This window comes from Phyllopteryx taeniolatus, chromosome 9 (assembly GCF_024500385.1).
Source record: "Phyllopteryx taeniolatus isolate TA_2022b chromosome 9, UOR_Ptae_1.2, whole genome shotgun sequence".
Lineage (NCBI taxonomy): Eukaryota > Metazoa > Chordata > Actinopteri > Syngnathiformes > Syngnathidae > Phyllopteryx > Phyllopteryx taeniolatus.
The window spans coordinates 20,118,833-20,138,099 of record NC_084510.1 but is presented as its reverse complement, the minus strand read 5'-3'; the positions used below and the strand labels follow the sequence as shown (position 1 = coordinate 20,138,099).

General features: G+C 40.9%; 1 protein-coding gene across 6 annotated transcripts in view; it reads left to right on the top strand.

The window, feature by feature from the left end:
• The window catches only part of kaznb (kazrin, periplakin interacting protein b), a 112,102-nt gene that overhangs the window by 9,528 nt on the left and 83,307 nt on the right, over nt 1–19,267 (top strand). For all 6 annotated transcript variants that reach the window (XM_061783658.1, XM_061783653.1, XM_061783652.1 and 3 more), the window contains one exon: nt 11,212–11,369. In XM_061783658.1, coding sequence (XP_061639642.1) covers nt 11,212–11,369 — 158 coding nt within the window. The remainder of the gene's footprint in view (nt 1–11,211; nt 11,370–19,267) is intronic.

Here is a 19,267-nt window from a genome sequence, read left to right as displayed (position 1 = left end):
CGGCTCACACTCAGACACTCACATGCCACCCCACCAAGCTCCACCTATTAAAGGCATATGCATGTACACAGACACGACATTAAGTGGTATTTTATACACATTTTATACACCTTTACAATTTGTTTGAAAAGTGTGTTTTAATAAGTTTCAATGTGTATAAACTGTCAGGGATGGGTCAAATTATAAAAAAATCTTTTTTTTTTTAATGCAGCCTCTCTACATGGCAAATTTTCATTCATTTGCATTACTAAGTACCTTTTATGTAATCTTACTAATTTTTGTGACTTTTTTTTCCCCCCACACGATCCTGCAAATTAGCTAGGTAGGTAACTATTTTTGTAACCTTACCAGCGTAATTGTTTTTGCATAACTATTTTTATGTAATCCTACTAACTAGGTAGTTAGCTAACTATTTTTTTGTGTAACTCATTACAGTAATTATTGTGTAATTTCTTTGCATAACTAGTTAGGTAACGAACATCTAGTTAGGTTTTGCCTAATCCTTCCAAATAAACTGAACGACAATCGAAACAAGACCTCTTGCCGCATTTTTTACGTGATTGGTGGAGGTAAGGCGGCACGGTGGTCGACTGGTTACAGCGTCAGCCTCACAGTTCTGAGGACCCGGGTTCAATCCCCGGCCCCGCCTGTGTGGAGTTTGCATGTTCTCCCCGTGCCTGCGTGGGTTTTCTCCGGGCACTCCGGTTTCCTCCCACATCCCAAAAACATGCATTAATTGGAGACTCTAAATTGCCCGTAGGCATGACTGTGAGTGCGAATGGTTGTTTGTTTCTATGTGCCCTGCGATTGGCTGGCAACCAGTTCAAGGTGTACCCCGCCTCCTGCCCGATGACAGCTGGGATAGGCTCCAGCACGCCCGCGACCCTAGTGAGGAGAAGCGGCTCAGAAAATGGATGGATGGTGGAGGTAATCCCCGTGAATGTTCACCGTCAATAGTTGTTCATGTTGTAAAGTGCCTTATGTTTGGAGATTGTTTTAAATTGAAAGGTGTGCAGGTGATCGCACACATTTCAAGTAGCTGCACATTAGCTGAATGTACTTGCGTGTTCACTTACAGTGAACATGTTCCCTCAGATTTAACGCCCTCACATCTCTGACACTTACAAGCAGCCGAATGTGCTCATTGCTGCATCAACTCAGCACATGCTTCCTTTAAGCTTCGAGTGGGTGCAGCTTTCGCAGAATAGCTCAAAATGTACAACATGCATCCGGTCCTGTATGAGAACAGAAAAGACAGTGAAAAGCTGTTGTTATTAAAATATCTCAAGTGAATTTATCCGCCTGGGCAGCGGTTTCCGTGTTTGCTGTCACAGCTGTGTCTTCTGCATCACTGAGTCGTGTGCCGGAATGTCTGCTGACTCCACACATATGCCTCCTAGTGCCCACTCTCTTCTTTAAACTCCTCACCCGCTCTCTTCACCCCTTATCTGCAGCCGCATCGCTAGCCAGCATGGTCTCACCACAATTAAGTGTCAAAAAGGATGCATTATTAATAGAAATATTGCCCGCATTTTTGCAGCGAGTAAAAAGTCTCGAGGCTATCACTACGAAAGCGTATTATGAGAAAGAAGCCATAATAGTACCAGAATAAAGTTGTAATACTACGAGGAAAAAAAGGTTTCATTTTGCAAGAATAAAGTCCATATACTGTATTACCAGCAATAAGTTGTAATTTTACAAGACAAAGCCGTAATTTTACGCAAAAAAGTTCACAAGACCTATTTTGTATTATTAGCTTACATGTAAACATTTTGATAGTCATAATATTACAACAAAATGTGATGATTTTATGAGAATAACAATTTATTGTAAGGAGAAAGAAGTCATTGTTTTATAAGAATTAAGTCATATTATTATGACAAATGGTCATTTCTGGACAATAAAGTCCTATTATTGTGACAAAAAGTCTTGTCAGAATTTTCTGGATCTTTTTTTTTTTTAATATTTAAATTAATGAGAAAACGGTAGTCATTCTATTGCAAACATTTTTTTGATTTTACACAAAGTTTAATAATTTGTATTATGAGTAAGAAGTTGTAGTTTTACATGAGAATAGTAGACGTAATATTACAATAAACGTTACATTGTTCAAGTTGTATTGTAACTAGAACAAAATGCTAATTGTATAATAGTAAATTAATAATTATATGTCAAGAAATGTCTTACTTTTACTTGAATAAAGTCCTAAAATTATAAGGAAAATGTTTTATTTTACGTAAAGGAAGTGATATTATTACAAATAAGAAGTTTTTCGTTAAAGACGGAATATCATGGGAACAAGTTGTAATTTTATGAGGAAGTCATAATACTAAATAATTAAGTTGTAGATTTATGAGAAAATATGTGATTTTATAATGATGATTATGAGAATGTTTTAGATATAAAAATATTTTACAAAAATAAAGTCAGAATTTTACAAAACTTTTTTCTGCTTAATTTTACACCAATTCCCATGTATTATTACAACTTTATTCTTGTGACATGATAATTGTTTCTCATAACTTAATATCATTTTGTGCTTGACTTTTTGTGAAATTTCCTTCTAAATCGTTGCAGCAATCCAAGACACATGACAGAAGTTCCATCCGACATTAGCGTCGACTTTCTTGTTCATGTCTAACGCCCGGCTCAGCGTGAGCGTAATCGGCCCGGCATCGCACATCCTGATTGTTGTGCGGCGCGTTCCCGAGGAGAAGTCTGTCGGCTCCCTCCCCGCCGCCGCCCGCTTAAGTATGCATCAGTCGCCCCTGTGGTGATGAAATGTAGCTCATTCTCTTTCTGTTTCTTTTTAACATGCAAGGCACACTCGCTGGCAGGGTGTACGCCTCAATGTTCTGACCACAAAGTATGCATCTTTTACACGAAGTACGCCACATATATTTATATACTGTATAAAAATGAAATGTTGTTTCTGCTCAGATAATAGTGTATACACCCTGCATGTTGGAGATGTCTAGAAGTTCCAAGCAAAAAGTTCAGTCACGTTTTAGAAGTGGAGGAACTAATGAGCATACTGCATATGGGCTCACTTAAAAGCACAAGTGTGCGTGCGTGTGTGTGTGAGCGCATGTGTGTGGGCGTGCAGTTGTCGGAATAGAAGTTGATGTAATTGAAGTGGCTGGATGAGAAGCGGATTGAATCCGACTAAGCCGCACTTGAAAGGAGAATGCTCATTGCGAAACGTGGCGAAAAGATTTCATCATCACGTCTGTGTGTGTGTGTGTCTGTGTGTACGTTTCACCTTGCGTGCCGTTTGACACGTTGTGTATCTGCATCGACTGTCTTGTCGATCACATCACTTGACAACAGACATCAGGGAGCACCATTAGGGCAATGCCATTAATCCGTTCCAGCCTTACAAAAAACACCAACAAAAATGTTGGTCACCAGGTGCGGTATAATAGACATAATAAATACATGACATGTTAGTATTTTTTATTTAAAAAAAAAAATATATATATATAGATGATAAAGCATATATGCCTGTGAGTATTTTTTTATATTGTCTGCCTACGTGTGTTGCTGTTCCATTTGTGTTCAGATATCTGTTGCTTAAAGCACAGTTGTCAAACTTAAGATCCAGCCCGCCACATAATTTTATGTGGCCCGCAAAAGGAAATCATATGTCAACTTCCATCATTCGTACTCAAATCTGTACCAAAATGTCAAGTTTTCATATGTAATAATAACATTGAGATACTGCAAGCATTCTTTTGTTACCAAAACCCTTTTTACAGTAACTTGATCAATAGTTGAACAAACTATTAACCTTGACTTTTGATTTCAAAACTATTTAGCCATCAATATGTTGTGTATATCCAATAATAATGACGCGTTTTAACATTTATATGGTTTCACAGTCATAATGACCCTGTGAGGGAAACCAGAACTACAATGTGGCCTGCGACAAAAACGAGTTTGACAGGGGTTGTAACTACTGCAACATCAACCCTAGTTTTGGTAGCCTGTCTTGGGGTTTTGCATTGTATGTTAGCATTAAGCTAGTTGAGTTTCAAAGTTATCGGTTTGATTAAATACACTACATGTATTTTCTGTTTTACAGCAAACCATCTGTGAGTTGCAATAAAAATCTTGACGGAAGATCTTGGCCTCTTTTATTGGAGAATTGTTCACAATCTGCCAAAATTCCTGCTTTTTGTCGAGTTTGCTGCTGCCATCTGGTGCTCATACCTAAAAGTTTTGCTTGCAATCCAAAACAAAACAAAACAAACAAAAAAATCGTCTGAGTGTTGGCTCGTATTTGGAAAAACTGGTCACTGTAAAAGTGCTACCTTGCAGCTCAGTTTACTTGTATTTCAAATCCATTTTCAAGCAATTGAACTGAATTGAAAGGCAATTTGTTCCAGCCCCAAATCACCACACTTTTTTTTTTTTTTTTTGTTACATATTTTTGATAAAGACAACCTGGGAATTGTTCTGAATTGTGAAAAAAGTCTCAAGTATATTTAACTGCTGGGCATATGTTGACCTACATTGGATTGCTTATGGCATGTTTAATAAAATAAAGGTAATACACTGTGGACTGGTCGCCGGTCAATTGCCAGTCAATCACATGGCATATAAAGAGACAGACAACCATTAACATTCACATTGCGACTGACTGGGAAGTGAGCCCAAGCCCCCTGCACGGAAGTCAGGCGAGTAAAGCACCACGCCGTCAGTGACCCAATCGAACGTTGGACTGTAATAATTCAATTCCTGTCCAAATCATGACGTCATGTGAATGTGTCTCAAAGTGCTCAAGTGGGGGCAGCATTGCTTGTCCTGCGAGCTCGAGCTGCACCCTTCAGCGCTTGTCAATCCCCCAAAGACTCCAAGCCACTTTTTTTCTGTGACTGATCACACCTGAAAAACTACACAAGGAAAGTTATCATCTACTGCAGCTAACATTTCGCATTTGGGAATACAGTCTGTCTGTGTGTGTGTTTATATCTGCAAGCAATTAGCTGCTGTTTCCATATCAACTGAAGCAGAGAAACCTTGCAGAAATGATTTGGCTTCATTATGAAAGGATTACCAGAGTGCGAGTAAGGCCACAAGAGAGCCGTCTTATTTAAAATTCACATTTGCTATTCCTACATTTGGAGAATCGACTAAAGTTATCCACTGGAGGTTTCCTTCCCCCCCATGCGGTTTCTGACTTGGCTTGCACATATTACATTTAATGAGTTGCAGAAAACTGACCACAAGTTTGAGTGTCAAACTACGGACATAAGTAATGGGACAAGGGTCTATTCCAGCTACAGAAAGTGGAAATGGGAGAAAATATGAAGCCCCTGTTAAAATTAATCCCAAACCTGGTTGATAGTGTTAAAATTCAAGGCTGTCGTCACCAACATCATCGAATCTAGTCTGCGCTGAGGCAGAAGTCCACTGATGGATGAATTCATTGATTACGAGGTATGTGCCAACATATTTGTTTATATACGTCAGAGTAGCTCAGGGATTCTCAACTGCTCTCACCCGAGGTAAATAGCGTTTTAGTAATCCTGCTAACTAGACAGGTTGCTAATAAACTAGTTTTTCCATAACTAACAACTCACATTTGTGTAATCTTACTAGCTGACTACTTTTTGGGCAACAACTGTTCACGTTTTTTTTTTTTTTTTTTTGCGTGTGTAATCTTACTAGATTTGCGTAATCCTGCTAACTAGCTCGGTAGCAGACTACTTTTTGTAAAACCCTTTTTTGTGTATGTAGCATTTTTTGCATAATCCTAGCTAGGTAGCTAGCTAACTACTTTTGTGAAATTATACAAGCGATCTAGTTTTTGCATAACTAATATAGACTATTATTTTTGGGGTAATCAGTCAGGTTGCTGCCTACCTAACCTTTTTTCAGAACTAACTAATGCCTTTTTATTTACTCTTGCTAGCTAATTTTTTATTTTTTTTTGCGTGTTCTCCTGCAAAGTAGCTAACTAACATCATTTTTGCATGGCTAACCACTATTTGTGTAATACTACTAGCTAAGTATAGAGCAATTTTCTATAGCGCTTATCACAACTATGTTAAACCTGCAGTTGTGGTTAAAGTGCTCTAGAAGTTGAGTTGAGGGGCGGGGTATACCGTGGGGTGGTCACCAGCCAATCACGGCACATACTGTAGACAGCAACCATTCCCATTCACACCACAAGCAAACAAATTTTTGCATAACCATACAAATTTAGGGTTAGGTGTGTCGCAGAGGGTAAGTGTACGCCCTGCAAATGGAGGGTGTCTGGTTCGTTGCCCTGCCTGAGCGCACGTCGTTATTGTGTCCCTGGGCGAGACACTTAACACACATTGCCTATAAATGAATGTGGTTGGATGTTTGGTGGTGGTCGGAGGGGCCGGAGGCACAGAATGGCAGGCACGCTTCCATCAGACTACCCCAGGACAGCTGTGGCTACACAAGTAGCTTACCACCACTAGGGTGTGACTGTGGAGTGAATGAATAATGTGTGCAATTGAAAAGTGCTATATAAGTGGTATGTATGTATGTATATATTATTATAATTATTATTAACTGTGTAATCTTACTACCTATCTAGTTTTTGTGGAACTATTTTAATGTGATCTTGCTGGGTGGCTAATTAGTTAATGCATCATTAAGTCTTTTGTGTAATCTTACCAGCTAACTAGTTTTTGTGTAATTCTGCTAGCTATGTAGCTAAATGCTTCTTTTTTTTGGCCAATCTAACTATTTGTGTCACACTAACTGAACTAGTTTTTGTTTAACAAATGTTTCCATTGCTTAAAAGGAACCAACTAGTTCATCTTGATAACTTGCTAGGGAGCCAAAAAACGTTTTTGCCTAACTTGCTAACTAACCTTACTAGCTAACTAGTTTTTGGTAGCTATTTTTAAAATGTTTTTTACCATTATTTTTTTAACCACTATGTCACAGGTGTCAAACTCAAGGTCCAGGGGCCAGATCTGGCCCGCCACATCATTTTATGTGCAAATCATGTGTGTCAACTTCCATGATTCTTGCTCAAATCTGATCCAAATTTTTGTATAATATTCATATGTAATAAATAGTAATGAACTATTGTAAGCATCTTTTGCCTCCAAACCTCTTTTACAGTTACTTGAACAATAGTTGAACAAACCATTATCCTTGACTTCTGATTTCAAAACTAGTTATCCATCAATTTGTTGTCTATGTGTAATAATATGATGAGGGGATTAAACATTGATATGGTTTTACAATCATAATGGCCCTCTGAGGAAAACCGTATCTACAATGTGGCCCGTGACAAAAATGAGTTTGACACCCCTGGTCTATGCATTGCCATGTTGCTTATGAACGTCAGCACAAATTTGTAGCAGCGTCAATCACGGCTAATACACTAGGCGACTGCACATTTCAGGTGGATGCCTTTCAAAATAAAATTATTTTAAAAGTAAAACTCATATCTTTTTTTTTTATCTGCACACAGAATTGTTGGTACCCTTCTGTCAAAAGAAAAACCTACAATGATTACTGGAGTAACTTGAAACTGACAAAAGTGACGTGTCCAATTACTGAAGAGGATTTGTTAAATTGGACCTACATGCTGGTGCTGCTGCACAACAATGACGCGAACAACAGCAGGCTGACACATCCAAAGAGCCAACATTGCTGAACCTAATTGATACATTTACCCCCCCCCCCCCCCCCCCCACCCAAACACACACACACACACACACACACACACACTTTAAAAGTTCCAGTAAGTCCGTCTTCCAGTGTGTGACAGTTCAAGGTGGTGTTATTTCTCTGACTGCGGTCCAGCTTGGACTTTTTTGGCCTTGCGAAAACTATGGAGGGTATTTATTCTGGCACCAGCATTTTGGAAATAAAGCCCAGCGTTTGCCTCATATTGTTCATTCCCACTCTTCTGGACCTTTTGGCTCCAAATTGAGCTCTTGGAGCCTCGTCAAATTGCCTTGGCAGAAGCTGTCTGACACAGAACCGACGGTGCCCCAAGCATACGGAGGCAAAAAGAGACTTTTTAATGCATTCTTATGTTGGACAGCTTACCGGTGGGTGTTAAGGTCTTTGGTAAAAACACCCCTCTGACCATACTTTGTTTTCACATGTACATTCTATTGCTTCTTCCTGAGACGGTATGGGTTCGCATGCCTCATTAGACCTTATTGTTGATGTCGATTTTCTCCCGTGGGTGTCTACAAAGAATGTAATGGGCTGTCTACATTTCGCATCTCATGGAACTCCAGGCCAAATGAACAGTATCTGTACCTTTTTGCTCCTGGAAACCCTTTTGTGCTATATTAGAGTGGTTTTTCCCTTAAATGACACAAATTGAATCAGCCCTAACCCTAACCCTTGTCATACATCCAGTCAGAAAGTGCACAGTTCTATGTGGCCCCCTGGTATGGCCCCATCTATCATTCAAATTGCCCATCCCTGCTCTAACCCATGTGGATTAGTCATCAGACCCTCTAAAAAACGAACTCTAAACAACCCCAAACTCTAACCACTAACACCCTAACAACTGGGGTGTTAGTGGTTAGGGCCTAACTGGTGTGGACTGAGATTTTTCATTAAGACCCTAACCTCCAAACTGTAACCCTAAACCTAACCTGCAACCGAGACCTCAAACACTAAACCCAACGCCCTAACCCCAAACACCCTAAACTTAATTGGTGTTGACTGGGATTGCCCTTTTGACCCTAAACCCCAAAACCAACCTCATCCCCAAACTCTAACCACTAACCCTTAACACACTGTCGAGTATGGACTGAGATTGTCAATTTGACCCTAACCCCAACCTGAACCTCAAACCCTAAACCCAACCCTTACCCCAAACACCCTAACTCTAAATGGTTTCCACCATGATTGTCCTTTTGACGCTAACACCCAACTGCAACTCTATCCCTAACACCCTAACCTCCAAAACAAACAAAATCCCTGAACCCGACTATAACCCCCTAACCCTAATACCATGATCCTAACAAAGGTGGACTGAGATTGTTGGTTAGACCCCCAACCCTCACAGCCTGACCCTAACTGAGCTTGTCCTTTTAACCATTAACGTAACCCTAACCTTAACAACCTAAACCTAACCTCTAACCATTTCACCCTAGACCCAACGCTAAATCCTAAATCCTACCTGTGTGATGTCATCCTTTCACTTAACTAATGTGACAGTTTTGATTGTGATAAATTTGAATCACAAGTGGAAGAGCAGATGGCGTGTCGTCCTCCCGTGGCGGCGTTCAATTTTCACTACGTCTTCCTTCCGCAGCCCCCTTTCCCGTTAACGGGGGCAGAGGTGGGCACCATGTAAACCAAGGCGAGATTGGAATGCAGTTGTCAGCCTCTTGTCATAAACATTTTATCCGCCTTTATCCTTGGCTGATTTGATGCCTGCTGGCTGCAGGGCTGCCGCGCCCTCGTAAAAAGTCTTTGCTGGAATACAAGACAAGGCTGGCAAAAGGAGTCCTTGTAAATCTTTGATGCTTCTGGTGAAAAGTTAACCTTGGCTCTTGTATTCTGCGAGGCGATAGCTGCTAATATATTGTTGGCCCTTTTAATGTCTTTTCATTTTGCAGTCTGACAATATAGTCTGACAATTTGAAGGTATCAGAAAAAGAACATTTTCTTTCATGTGTAGCTGATTTTAAAACCCATAAGAGGTTCTTTAAATATCCATACTCATTTATTCCTAATAACATAAATTAGTAACGGTGAAATAAAAAAAAAAAAGTAAGCCCTTACGTGGCCGCTTTAGAGCGCCTCGTTGAAAAGCCCCGCAACGACCAGGTGGGACATATTCAAGCAGATATATTTTTTTACGGCTCAAACATGAAATTTTGTGCAGGCATTAGAAAGATATGCTCAATGAAGACTCATCCATTTTTTCAAAGCATTTGATTGGACAGTTGAGCAGGGTGTGGTTTCAGCACATTCTTCAGAGACGCCCACAGAATTTCAGAATGGAGAGAATTTTTTTTCATTGCACATCTGCACTGCATCATATTGCAAGGTGTTTCTAATGTTATGACTCTCTCATGTACCTAAATTATAAACCAAAATAGTGTAAATGACATTGATTTTTTATTTATTTATTTATTTTTTTTAAAACCTGTCCTGTTCAGCTGCATGGACTTGCAGAATGGTGGATCTGTATGCCTTTCTGCTGGAACAGTTTTTCTGTGCAACTGGGAGTTTGAAATACACCCTCTGCTTCTTTATAAATCTTCTTTATAATTTTTCAAAAATTATTCTGATGTTTATTGAAAATGCAGTCGGACATATAAGGGTTTTAGCGGACAGACAGAGGGACAGAGTGGACAAGGGCACTAGGGGTGGGAACTACAGGAGAACAATAGTGAGACAGTCTAGATATTTGAACACAAGTAACATTGCAACAGTAAATAACATTGATTAATGATCAAACGAACTGGACATTATTATTTTTTGATAGTTTATGCTGGTGTATAGTAACTAACGACTGCGGAATCTAAATTAGTGTGTTCATTAACATGCAATGCACGCCTCCCTGCAGCGAAAACATTGTTGCAATCGTGTTTCACAAATTGTGGGATTACAACACAGCTTCATTCATGCAGACGCCACCAGAGTATTGCTGCTAATTAATCCTGTAGAGCCCTGAAGTCCACACTGGCTTTTTTTTTTTTTTAATAAATGCTTTGAAACTTAATTTTTTTACATCACAAACACACAGTCTTGTTTGAATTAAGTGATTTTAAAAAGAGATAAATTATCTACTGTTTTAAGTGCAGCGTTCTCGCTCGCTCCGATGATCTCGCGCTGACTTTGTGCACGCGTCCCTGCTGTGAAATGTGACTTTGCATTGATAAGGCAATTCTTACACCAAGTCTGACTTTCCACAAACCCGGCGAGACAAAGCGATGCAAAACAGTGCTGAAACGGCCATTAACTGCAACAAGACATAATGGCATTATTATGGCGGCGGTCCCCGGGATGAATCATATCACATAATGGCGCAAATGTGGGTTTCTGTGTCTCGCTAATGGACTTAACCTAATGATTCCCTTGTTGTCCAAAATGAGCGTTACATTGACTGAGGAAGGATCACAGCTGCCTCATTGGGAGGATTCTCATTAGCGGGCAGACAAACCAAAAGCTCGGCGTGCGTAGGAGAAGATAAGACGTTCATACTTGAAGTTACTCTTTGTCTTTTCTCGCTCGCAGCCGTCCAGTCGCTCAACAGCCTCAACGACCAGATCGCTCAGTTCATGGTGAGCCGGCCGAGGATCCTGAGCCATGATGAGCGTGACTTCCTGACTGGGGAGCAGGACCCCTTGACCAAGTCCATGACCCTCATGAGACACCTGCTCATGGACGCGCAGGTAACAACAACACGTTGTTTTGTGTTTTATTTCTTTTTTTTCCCACAATTTTCCTAATGTACTAATGTATTTTTTTTATTTTCGTAGTAATAGTGTGTTTTTTTAAATTTGCTTTCAATCAGTCACTGATCACGTCAAAATCAAAACAATACATAATAATAATACATTAAAAAATACTAGTCTCAAATGTAAAATACATTTTGTTCATGAAAGTATTATAAAACTAATATAATTATTATAGCTGATAAATTCTATGCTATAATCACATAGAGTCAGCTGTACATTAAAAAGGATTTCATCATAATTATTCTTACCATTGTTGCTTGCATTATTCTATTATGATGCTGCATCAGTTTATCATTCTATAAAGGTCCAAAGAAAAAAAAACATAGATGTGAACCTTTCTCCTCTGTTTGGAATGATAAGTCATCCTTAACATGTTCCTCGCATCTTTCCTTTTGAAATGCATTCCCGTGTATTTTATGATGAATGTTTGCCGCCCGTCGTTTTTTCCCGACACATTCATCCTCCGAGTCATTAACTTGACTGCGCTCACCTGCAAGGTGAGGTCAGACGCGGTTAGCCTGCACTTTGTTACGCCGATATTGAGGACTAAAGACTCGGCAGCTGATGGATGACGAGGAACTTTGGTGGCTGATGTAGTAATGATTTGTGTGTATGTTCTTCTTCTCTTTCATTGAACGTCAACAAGTTAGATGGTTCTGTCAGAAAGATTTAAAATAGTCTACGCACGACAAAAAACGTCGTTGACAGGGAGGCTGACTGTTGCTATGACAGGCAACAAAGGTTGTTTACACTCCCCCCAAAAAAGGAAGAAAGTCTCACACTGGCACTGGCCCCCAAAGTCAAAGTCATTCTGATGAGCTCCATTGTGTGTTCACACTGGAAAGTGACCATTATACTGAATGACGTGCAGCCTCAGTATGTTTGCCAATTTTTGAGTGGCACTCTAGAAAATGATTGCTATTATTTTCTAAGGTTGCATGAGGTGAGGCAGAGCCAGGTTGGAGCAGAAAACTTTACAGTGACTTCTTAAATCACAAACGGCATTTAGGGCTGCAACGATTAATTGAAAAATTCGATGATGAAAAAAGCTCGAAGCAAAATCTCTGCCTGGAAGCTTCGCAGTGATCATTTTTCCACACGGACAAATGTTACTGCAGTCACCTGCAGCACTCCGTGTTGGCGCGATGGTGGCGAGGATTGAGGAAAGAGTCCAAAAAACAATGTCCAAAGCTTGGAATCATTTCACACTTAAGAAAGAAGATAATGTGCTATGTGTACTAAAACAGCATATCTACACTTGTCAACACAGAAGCTAACATATGAATTTAATATAGTCTACCATTGCTAGTTAGAACGTATTGTAATGCCCGTGCAAGTGATCAAGGATAGACAAAGCCGCCGGTGCACTTTCAATCGCCTTATTGAAAAAACGTTAAGGACGCAAACATGTAATAAGCACATTCGTACACGAGCTGCTGAGTCACTCAACATGCAGTTTAGCCAGTTAACAGCCAGAAAGTGCACAGTTCTATGTGGCCCCCTGGTATGGTCAGATATTACGCCTTTTTTACACTGTCATAGAAATGCAAGCCACAGTAGAGCGGAATAATCCATGCAGGTGATTTTAAAATGGTGACCGCACTTTTATAGGTCCAAAAAAATGGACATGCGTTGACTGTCAGACTGCGCAGGAAGGTGGGATTTTAACAACATGCAAGTGGAAAAAAAACTAAACAAAAAACAAAGTCATTACTTATAAAATCCTGGCCACAAATGCCAAATTTCCATAGGTCACAAATGTATGAATGCCCTGTAAAAAGAGGACGCCTGATCACTCAAATTGACTGTGTTTCTGTCTCTTGATTTTGGCACATTTTCGAGTTTAATCCGGGATAAACTTTACAAAGTGATGTTTGCACCTTTTGATGATCTTACCAATATAGTCATTTCAATTAAAAACATGGTGGGTCCCGCTTAATTCATTATTGATCATGAGATAATTAGAGTATCCGTCTGAGCCAAACGAAAACCAACATAGATTGGTTGAGACTCATTATCAGGGAGGCTTGAGACGTCTGCAGGTTGCTTTGTGGGGACAATTATTCCGTTCAGTTCCTCCCGAAATAATAACAATGTGAACAACTTAGGAAGGGGATAGAGTAAAGAAAAAGAGGAGAGTGGGAGGAGTGAAAAGAAAACATGCTCCAGTTATTACCCTAATTCTTCCCGGCTGCCCATCAGTCAAACCAATGTTACTCTTTCCAGTCAGTCAAACGTTCAATGTGGCTTTGAATTTTAATGCGTCCTGTGATGCCAAAACTGTGACACTTCATGATGCTTTAGCTATAAAAAAAAAAAAACAGCTGCTTGACGCCGTTGAGTATGTTTATTGCGGTGGGCGTGGTTGGGTTTTCGTGGCGTTGCCATGGAAACCGGTTTGCTCGTCACAAAGCCGATCGGGATCTCTGGGTTCAATCTCGGCGAGAGTTGAGAGGATATGAAAGCGCATCCGTGCTCTTGGCTTGCTTGTAAGTGGCAGACGCTTTGCTCATATGCAACCAAGAACTGCAAAGGTTTTTCTTTGTGTGACTGACAAACATTGCAGCTACTGCGATAAGCTAATGTAGCATTGTACATCTTGACTCAATGCTCCTTCTTGTCAGAGCACTAACACATGGACTCAACTGCAAGGGGGGAGACGGATTTGTTGTTGGGAAGTTGTCGACGAAGGGATGATTATTAAATCTCTTGGGGGCTTTATAAGGGACTCGGGTTCTCTTTAGGCATGCGCCAATATCACTTTTTAGAATGTTTTTTTTTTTTTAGATCAAATACGAGTGGAAGTACTTACATTAGAGTACTTGCCGATACCAGGTACCGATACTTCATAAAGCCGTGGCATCTTGCAATTGTGATGTAAATGTATTTGATTGAAATCAAATATTGTACAGAAACACAAAACGTTTCCTCGTAACTTGTCATCAGTGACATTTTAACATCCTTCCGCAGTCTTGCCAAACATTTTGCGTAAATGTAGTCTGTAACACGAGGCATCAAGGTATTTCAGTTATGTGGTGTCTCAGTCTGAACACTAGGGGGCCCGATGTAAAAGGAGTAACTAGATAAGAGACAAAGAAGAAATTAGAGCGGAAGAATCATTAAGTCTCGTGGATATACAAATAGTAGCCATGTTACCGCTGTGTTATAGAAAAAAAGTGACTGCTTGTTGAGAAGAGCACAGGTTACTGCATAAAATAAAACTGACAGGACAACTGAAGTGATACTTTTTCACACTATCGCCTCTCCTTGTCTTATCCTCTCCTCCGCCTCTCGACGGGCTGCGCTGCAGCGAGTCGCCTGCCCGGCCCACCTTCTGTGGCCAGGCTTCGTGTAGGGTGCGCTCAAGAAACTGCTGGCCGGACAGCCTGCCGCTGCAGCTTGCGAGTGTCCGCCTCCTTCCATTTCACAGCGCATAAATTGCAGTCGGCTTTAGTGTTGTCATCTGTGTTTCATTTAAAGGGGATGTATTTTGCCGAGCCAACTTTTTCTAGGCGGCACAGTGACCGACTGTTTAGCACATCTGCTTCACAGTTCTGAGGACCCCGGTTCAAATCGGGCCTCGCCTGTGTGGAGTTGTCATGTTCTCCCCGTGCCTGCGTGGGTTTTCTCTGGGTACTCCGGTTTCCTCCCACATCTGAAAAACATGCATGGTAGGTTGATTGAAAACTCTAAAGTTGCCCGTAGGTGTGAATGTGAGTGCGAACGGTTGTTTGTTGATATGTGCCCTGCGATTGGCTGGCGACCAGTTCAGGGTGTAACCCCGCCTCTCGCCTGAAGATGGCTGGGATGGGCTCCAGCACGCCTGCGACCCTAGTGAGGATAAGCGGTACGGAAAATGGATGGATAGATGAACTTGTTCTAGTATTTGGGATATATTATTGGGGTGCCTCAGTAAACATGTGAAATATGAATTAAAATCGTCTACGCATTCCTGAGTTCCAGACGATTTTCTGCTGAGAGGCCTGAAATCCGGTCATTTGAATTTCTCGAGCTTATCTATGTCACTAGCGAAGATCTCCGCCTTCCCTTTCCGCTCCCAAGCCTGTGCTGTCAACATAACAAACGTGCTCTCACAAGTGGGTCTTCTACATGGAGGCAACCAATCAGAGGTCTTAGCCAAATATGGACAAAGCGGATACAAAACTGGGTCAAACAGAAGTTGTTGTCAGAGGGGCATTTTCGGGACATTCGTATGACAAAACCAAGGTGTTTTTTGTAAGGAAATTGACACTTTTATGCTAAGTCCATGTTAGAGTTACTCTATGGAGATCTAAATAGCCAAAATAGGGGATCTTTAAAGTATCTTCACATGGCTCCTACTCCACCTGCACGGTATATGTCAAGCTGGTGAAGTGGTATCGGTGTCATAGTATTGGAGCATTTTCTCGGGTACAAGTACAGAAGTACGTTGTGCCATTTTTCACACAAATTAAAATTGCCTTAAGAAAAAGTGATCACGAATCACACCACAATAATCACCTGTTCCAAACTGCCCTGTACCCATATAAATGGGCCACTGTTGACTCCACCCCCCTCTCATAAAATGCACTTGGTTGTGTAATTTCACACTTGATAGATGGTTAGGAACTCCAGCAATTCAAATATGTGTATAAAAGCAATTAAAAAGTAAATGTTCCGTAATAAAACCACTTTTGGCTAAACCCTGAGACTCTGTAGGTCTCTTTATTGTACTGAGTCAACCCAGGAAAATGTAGACCTCCTGTTGAGATTTCACATTGGATGCGTACATCAGGGACTCATGCAGACCAGACAGCACGCAGCACCGAGTAGTCCAGTTTTTATTTTGTCGACCGCCACCTCCACACGACAGAATTCTAAATAATTCACAAAAAGACTCAATCGCTGTGTTGGCAGCGGGGGCGTGAGGGGCGACATTAAATGAAACTCGGCTTATCATTCCCACGTGAAAACCTCGGCGTGTCAACGGCATTTTTCACCGCTGCCCTCGTTTGGCTTTAAAGCCTCTCGAAGAGCCAATGTTCAGACGAGCTTGGGATCAAAGATGAGATTGTTGTTGTCTGAGCCGCTTCAGTTCCCTGTTGACCTCCGATTTGAATGCCTCCACAGCTTGCGAGTGGTGCAGCAAATAAAAATGACTTTTATCTGAAAGCAGTCTTCTGTTTGACCAAGCGCACATGCAGCCTGTCTGCCGTCTTGCCATCGGCGGAACTGGCGACTGCGGAGGAGTGCTCAAGAATGTGGCCTTCGGTTTGATTCCTCGTGACTGGCAAAGGCTGTCATGGCTGGGATACCCTTGAGTAAGACACCAAATTGAATGACATGCTCCCTTATGCTGTTGTGCAAACTACTTCATTGTATGCCACTTGTTACGAGGAAGCTTCATGTTATTGTAAACCGAGGACCCCGTAGAGCAATATTATTGATATTTGGCTTGATTTGCCCACGCCTACCAACCGTCCTGGGCTGGGGTAGCAGAAGTTGGTTGACTCCATTCAACACAGATTTCAAGCAGTTTCCAAAAAAACAGTCCTTAAAACAACTGCAAGAGAAAAAAAAATAGGCTTTGGAATAGAATGTCCAGTGGTCCCAATGCTTTTGCATGCATTTGAGCTTTACTTAGAAGAGGACATAATGTATTATGGAAAAATGACTTATTTTGGGTTGTGTGCAAATATTTGGGTCTCTGGAGCACGTACATATCAAGTTTGATGTTAAACGACCAATTTGCTTTTGAAAGCAAGCCTTTCTGCACTTCCAACTCACAGTCAAGTAACAGTGGTCCTTATTTATATACTGTGGATATAAAAAGTCTATATACCCCTGGTCAAATGCCATGTTTTTTTTTATATAAATAAATGAGACCAAGATAAATCATTTCTCATGTGTTTGGGAGGTTCTGTTATGGTCCGATGAAGCGAAATTAGAATTTTGTTGGGCCATAATTCCAAAAGCTATGTTTGCTGCAAACACAGCACTGCTCATCACCAAAAGACCACCATACCTACGGTGAGCAGCATCATGCTTTGGAGCTGTTTTTCTGTTTCACTTTGCCTAAGTCAAAGTGGAGATAATTATAAACAGTTCCAAATACCAGTTAGTGTCAGAACAAAACCTTTAGGCTTCTGCTAAAAAAGCAAAAATTGTCAGCAAAATCCTACTAGAACATTTGAACTTTATCTGGGGTGCAGAGGCACTTTAAATGTTTTAATCCAGTTGAGTAGTATAGGTGGTGGAAAAAGTTTTGAAATGATTTATCTTGGTCCGATCTTTTTTTTTTTTTTTCATATCACAAAAACCTGGCATTTCAAGAGGGGTGTGTAGACTTTTCATATCCACCGTAATAACCACCCACCATTTCAGCCGATGAGCCAACAGAGAAGAAAAGTTGCAGTGGGAGCACAGATGGTTACTCTATGGTTAAATAAGCCAGTGGTGGTTTTGTGCAAGGTAAGCAGAGCTGCATTGATATTTGTTAAATACACAGATTAGCATTAGCTTCTGATAAGGGGAACTTGACTACTTGGTGAAGTTGTCAACGCGGTAACGGTGCGGGTGCTGTTTGTGGTTGGCGATGTGTCCATGTGCCACATACACACAGTATAGGGCATGAACTGCTGCCTCCCTGAGTGATAGTTTTCATTATGAACACTTGCACTCTGGACTATGTTTCCTCAAGTAAGCTATCACCCCATAAATGCATCTTCCCTTCGGATAGTCCGCTTTAGAGCGAGCGCCTCGTTGTCACAGTGTGGGAAAGTCCTGCAGCTCTGGGAACTGTATTGAATTGTGAACAAAAATGCATATGTTTCTGTTTTTGTTCGAAACACCTGTCGTGTATTTAATGAAACACGTCCTCAATATGCTCCTCGGCTTCTTCCCAGTCTCATTAGACGTGATTACAATAACTCTGCCCCGTCTGCGCTCTTTACTGGCGTCGGCCGGTTGCGCCCGGATGCTCGGCTCGTTATGGGCGTCTTCCCAGGAATTATGCACGGCCCTGTGCGTAATCGTGCATTGACTGCCGCTGCCAGATTACACACACACACACACACACACACACAAAACCTCCAATCTTTTTACAAGTCAGCGGAGAGCCATTCTGCTCTGTCATGAATCTCGTGGAGATGTTTAGGAAGGCAGCAGCGGCAGATGGTGTTTTTTCATGAACTCCTCAGAAGATTGATGCGCACGCCGTTGCGGGCAGGTGTTGTGCATTGTGAGTCAACCTGCAAGTCTTGTAAAGTTTTGATTGCACGTTGGAATGGGGAAGAGTCAAACATCTGCACGAGTGCTCCGCAGCGTTGTTGACGAGCGTGATTGTGAAATCACAGTAATGTTGTTGAAGCAAAGGCAAGTCGACTTGATCGGAGACACTTGAAGATCTTCACTTTTGATAAATGTGCGGACATAGGTTGTCGGAACAGTCTGTACCCATCGCTACGTCTTCTTCACTGATTTGCATTGAAGAACATTGGTGGCTAAATTACCCATTAAACTTTGTGTATTATGCTCATGTAAAATGTAAATACATATCGCTATTAAGTACAGTATCTGGTAGTCATAGACGGCCATTAATACAGTCAAACGTAAGTCCTTGCACACAGGCTGTGGGAATGTCCACTCAAGCATTTTAATTTGTCATGTTGTTTTTAAGTACAGTAGTGTCTTGAGATACAAGTCACCAGACTTACAATTTTATGGGAAAATAAATCACAAATATTTTGAGAATAACATTTTATTTTCTAGGAGACGAAAGAAAAAAAAAATCACATTATTACATACAATAGACATATTTTTGTGGGGAAATAAACTTGTTTTATGAGAATAAA